This window comes from Thunnus thynnus, chromosome 20 (assembly GCF_963924715.1).
Source record: "Thunnus thynnus chromosome 20, fThuThy2.1, whole genome shotgun sequence".
Classification (NCBI taxonomy): Eukaryota; Metazoa; Chordata; class Actinopteri; order Scombriformes; family Scombridae; genus Thunnus; species Thunnus thynnus.
This window is the reverse complement of record NC_089536.1, coordinates 20,772,672-20,778,104: the sequence shown is the minus strand read 5'-3', so window position 1 is coordinate 20,778,104 and position 5,433 is coordinate 20,772,672. Positions and strand designations below refer to the sequence as shown.

General features: G+C 41.0%; 1 protein-coding gene across 1 annotated transcript; it reads left to right on the top strand.

Annotated features, from left to right (window-relative positions):
- Positions 1 to 2,025: 2,025 nt before the first annotated feature.
- Positions 2,026 to 5,163, top strand: LOC137171969 (bone morphogenetic protein 2-like). Its single transcript, XM_067576201.1, has 5 exons — positions 2,026 to 3,264; positions 3,536 to 3,675; positions 3,881 to 3,997; positions 4,182 to 4,365; positions 4,595 to 5,163. Exons 1-5 carry the CDS (start codon positions 2,952 to 2,954, stop codon positions 5,008 to 5,010), a joined length of 1,170 nt encoding a protein of 389 aa, XP_067432302.1. The 5' UTR covers positions 2,026 to 2,951; the 3' UTR covers positions 5,011 to 5,163.
- Positions 5,164 to 5,433: the final 270 nt, after the last annotated feature.

Sequence of the window (5,433 nt, the reverse complement as noted above, 5' to 3'; positions counted from 1 at the left end):
CTGCTTTACCAACATGTATTTATGAGTTTATCCAGTGCAAGATTCTAGTTTCCACTGAACATCAGAACATTAAATACTTCAGTTGAAAAGAGCCACATAAATTGCATGTCTGAGGTTTCAAATATTGTTTAAAAATGAAACTTTTACACTTTAATATGATGTGGCATAAAATCACAATCAATGAAATTCAAATCCTAGCTCTTCATGTTGTAGGTTCATGTTGCTCCATGGCCAAGTCAACACCCCCATCTGCTGTCCAACAGTGAACACTACAACCATCCAGCATCAAATGAACACAGAGTTAGTAATGTGTACCCAATAAGAAACAGAGAAACACACTAGAAAAGAATGGTTCGTCTGAAGTGGCAAAGTAATGTTGAGGTTCTTGCATAAACTTATAGATGTGATCAGTGTTGAATACAGAGTGGAAATGCTGTTGGCCGCATTTAACCAAACAGCATATGATACCTGTTCCACCCAAGTCAAGTCTCCGTGTGGACATTAGTCCTAAATTACACAAGAGACAGTTACAACCTGTTTTACATGTATCTGCCATTAAGTATGTCTAAATTCAGGAAATGGGGGTAAATCCATGTCTTGGCCAGGTGCAGTCACTTCCTGGAGACTTAAGTAAAGTTGAGAGGCAACCAGTAGTAACTTCAGGAAGTCACTGCTCCCAGCCAAGAAATAGTCTGGCACATAACCTCCTGTAAAACATCAACTTGTCATTTTTACACTTTGTTTTTTATATGGACTGAACAAGCAAGATATAATGTGTTAATTCATTAGCTTTAGGGATGCTGGTAGGCAGATTTTTTACCTTTGGAAGAAGCCCAGCTACCTGGGACCTGTTTAGTCTTATTTCTTTATGCTAAGATAAGCTAATTGTTTAAATTAAATGAACAGATATGAGAGTGTTTTGATCTTCTCTCTGCAAGAAAGCAAATAAGTGTATTTCCCAAAATGTGGAATTCTTGCTTTAACTTGAAAATAACATTATGCTGTATCTTTCAGAAATATTCAACAAAAATATATGGCTCCCAGCTCTATTGTGGTAGTTACTGTATATCTGTAAATAAAGCCATATGCACAGTATACAGTGCAGTCTGTCCTGAGCTGTTAGGTGAAGCACTGTACAGATCTACGTCAGAGGGCTTCCCTTTAAGTCTATCTGTGATCAGCACATGGTCAGTGTAAACATTTGAGGACATCCCACACACACCAGCAGCCCCATATATGTTCACGTGCCAGATGTCACACACAAACACACATATGTGTGGAGGAACACAAACATATATACGTCACAGAGAGACACATGTGTCTTTCAGCTCTGCTGCTCTTCACTGCATCTTAACAGGACTAAGTAATGGCTGCTCCAGCATCTCATTACCTTTAGTTCTTGGTTCACCCCCTAAAGATGGACAGTGCACTAACACTGTCCTGTGTGTTTTTTTCTGACAAATTTGTCATTAGCATTGGAGTAATCCCAGTGATTACTTTGTCTAACTTTTACTAGATAACAAAGTTGAAAGTGTGCCCTTGACTTCGGAATAATAAAAAAAAAGGTTGGCAGAAAAAAATACAACTTCTGTTTCAACAAATCTAATCAGCATGTGATCTCCTGGTATCTTGTTTACAGTGTTTATGGCTATAATCTATCCTGTGGCCTCTCTGACAGCGCGGCTACGAAGTGATACAAGCCAGATCAGAGACGGACTATTCACTATAGGGCCTTAAACGTGAGTAATGGCCCTAAATGAGGGGATCATCATTCCTGCGTAATCGCCATGAAATTGATTAACAATGGGGGAGAGACTGGCTTATTGATCAGCATGATGATCTTGGGAATTTGATCCCTTTTGTTCGATCTGATTGATTGGATTGATCTCGGACTCATGTTAACGGGGGAATACACGTCATGCTGATTTCGGTGTTAACTCTGAGTCACTGTCCACACAGTAACTGAGGAGGAGGAGGAGGGGAGGAGGGAGGGGGGCACGATGACCGGCGGGCGTTTTGTGGAAATGTGCGCATTAACAAGCAGCTTTTGAAAACGCGCTTCATTTGCGTCACGGCTCGTCTGTTCGTTTGCTCTCTTGGGACTGGCCTCGTGCTGATAACAGACAACTGGTGCAGAGACACATGTGGAGAAACGGCGACAAAACATCATAATGGAGAAACTTTATTTGGTTGGCCTACTAATTAGGCCCTAATTCAAAACAACTGTAATGCAGCAGCGTAGCCTAATGAAAAATAGGGGCATGTCTGCCGAAAATTTACATAGTTTATCCATACTTAAAGATGAATCCTCCATATTTAATGTTAAATTAATTTATGTAAACACAAATAATGCTGTGCAATTATATGACACATTACTAATGTAGTTTTTACAGTTCTGTTATCAGTTTTTATTTATTTATTGATGCAAACATCATCCATACTCAGTATTAAAGGTATTTATGTGCATGGTCAAATATGAGTTATTTGGATACATATTAGGAAATATTATTTTTAGTGTCAATGGTCACAGACTATCAGAATTAAGAACCAGGGTTATTACTTAAAAAAAAAAAAAAGAAACCTGCATTAATAGTGTAAAAACCTGTACAAACATGTCTCTGCTTTCTGATAAATGTCTGTTTGGTTGAACAGGACAAATAAGCCAAATGGCTCCTAACAAACTGTAACCTGGACATACAAATTAAGGGAAATTAGTCGTTTATTTATTTTTATCTTTAAAGCTGACTCTCGGGTCATTACTTTCCTTTGTGTTTGCGTTTTGTTTTTCACCCCACCATCATCAATCACTGCCCAATCATCTCTTGGTGTTAGCTGAATACAGGGTCATCCTGTCATCAAAGGCAGCGGGGTCGCCTTATCACCCACCGTCCCACAGGTGTAGAGCTCAGTCCACGGCTCTCTCTCTCTCTCTCTCTCGCTCGCTCGCTAAAATGACAGCAGGAGCTCTGCGCGTCTGGTTCGTCGTCGCTCTCCAGCTCAGGTGCGTCACCCTGCTCGCCATCCCGCGGGACAGAGGGACGGCAGGCAAACAGGAGGGTTCGGACGCGACGAAGACTGTGAGCGAGAAACTGGACGCGTTGTTTCATCTGAAGGATTTACCTCGAGGTCCAACTGTGGCTCCTCACAAGAAGGCGCCTCAGTTCATGTTGGATCTTTTTAACGCGGTGACAGTGGCCGATGGGACGCCGAAAAGCCAAAAGGAGATTCTGGAAGGAAACATAGTGAGGAGTTTCGAGGATAAAGGTGATTAAAAGCTTGTCAAACATACATTTACGCGTTGTTTTGTGAGTATGTATTCAAGAACATATATTTACTTCATTTAAATGATCTTTTTGCCATATGGCAGCACTAAATATTATAGATTAGAGTGCGTAATTGTTATCCAAAAGTGCAATTACGCATGATACGCGCGATCAGTTTCCCTGTTAAACATGTCATTTTAAAGACTGTTACTGTTATTTTAGCTAATTTTGTCGTTATTCTAAGTATGTGTTTGATGTTTTTCCGCCTGCAGGTCATGCTGGAGAGAGGTTTCACTTTTTCAACCTGTCGTCTTTTGGCAGAGAGGAGAGAATGATTAAAGCTGAGTTCCGCTGGTTCAGAAAGAAACAGAAGTTTTACCTCGGAAGGTCATACAGTCCTCATTTCTACAAGGTAAAATACTTTTTGTGTGGCATTTAATTTGCTGTGATGTGAACATATTAATTTTCATGCAAGTGATAATTTCAAGTCGTAATTTCAAGTTATGCTGCTTCATTTCTATGTAGACAAATGAAGCAGCAGCTTCATTGAGAATGTGGCTTTTGATGGTTTTCGACTCAGTTTGGTGAACTGACAGCTTTGTGTTGTGACTGTCCAGGTGGATCTGTATGAGGTGTTGGACAGCCGAGTGAAGCCATGGAGAGGAAACCTCATCACATCCAGACTGGTGCCTCTGTACACACAGGGATGGGAAGTCTTCAATGTCACTCAAACGGTAACCCCTCCTTATTTTCTCTTTCATTTGTTGTGTTTTTTAAGATATTTTTTGGTCTTAGTATTTGATATTTTACTGTTTCCCCATCTTTGTTTAAATGTTTATTCACTACTTACATTAAATTTTCTGATATAAAATACTATAATGCTGTTTTTAATCTGTTCAATTATGTTTTGACTCTCAGGTGTCCAAGTGGATCCGCAACAGTCAGGAGAACAACGGCATCCTGGTGGTGACAACACTTCCTTCTGGTAACTGGATGGAGTCAGTGGTTTCCTCATCTAAACAGAAGCTGACAGACACAAACGCCTACCTGGTCATATTCTCAGACGATGGGAGGGCAGGAGCCTCAAATCAGTCATACTTGGGTAAGATGATGATTGTGATGTGAGCATGGGGGAATGAGAGGGAAATTTATCTTTTTGTACTGTTCCTTTCACTAGTGTACTCAATGAATAGATAGATGTTGAATTTAGTAAATTCATCTCTCAGTTGCCAAATTAACCCTAAACTAGCATTATATATTTTAAATCTAAAGCATAAGAAATACCTTTTATTCATGATATTATTTTAACCCAGAGTGTCCTCTCTCCACAGGACAAGCTCAACCTGCAGCTGCAGCACCTGAGCTCCAGGAGCACAGCAGCAGAAGGCGACGCAGAGCTCCAGATTTCTTACCTTATGGCCGCTCTCAGTCCTGCCAGCGCGTTCCCCTCTTCGTTGACTTTGAGGAGATTGGCTGGTCAGGATGGATCATCTCTCCCCTTGGTTACAACGCCTACCACTGCAAAGGCTCCTGCCCGTTCCCGCTGGGAGGAAGCCTCAGAGCGACCAACCACGCCACTGTGCGCTCCATCATGCATGCACTCAAGCTCTCTGTTGACGAAGTGGAGGCGCCATGCTGTGTGCCTGACAGACTCCAGTCCATCAGTTTGTTATATTTTGATGATGAGGAGAACGTGGTTTTGAAGCAGTATGATGACATGGTGGCATTGAGCTGCGGCTGTCACTGACTGTCTGTGCATCTCCTGCACCCTTTAACACTGGGACAATGAGGGATGGGGAGATGATGGTTTTGCTTGAGTTGATAAAATACTGTATTTTCGTGCATTTGTTTAAATATTGTATTATTTTGAGAAATTAAACAACTATTCCCCAACTATTAATCTGTGATCTTTTGTCTAGTTTAGACCTGGGACTCATGACAGGATGCCCACAATGGACCTGAGTACCATAGTTGACAATATTTTGTTCCAATGATCACTAGTTGATATTATTTTTGTCTTACGCATGAATAGGTATTAAATTGCACTATTTGCTGCAGTTTGGGTAGCTTCAAAACTATATCTTATTTAACCCGGGGACCACTAGACCGACCTTAAGGTCTTCTGAACATCCCTGGATCCTGATTTGGAGTTCGGTCTCGGTTCGGTGAC

What these genes read in the sequence shown, in the direction of transcription:
- LOC137171969 (XM_067576201.1), top strand. Translation starts at nt 2,952, where the DNA reads ATGACAGCAGGAGCTCTGCGCGTCTGGTTCGTCGTCGCTCTCCAGCTC. An exon ending in GAGGAGTTTCGAGGATAAAG is followed by an intron (nt 3,265 to 3,535) that starts GTGATTAAAAGC and finishes TTCCGCCTGCAG; the next exon opens with GTCATGCTGGAGAGAGGTTT. An exon ending in ACAGTCCTCATTTCTACAAG is followed by an intron (nt 3,676 to 3,880) that starts GTAAAATACTTT and finishes GTGACTGTCCAG; the next exon opens with GTGGATCTGTATGAGGTGTT.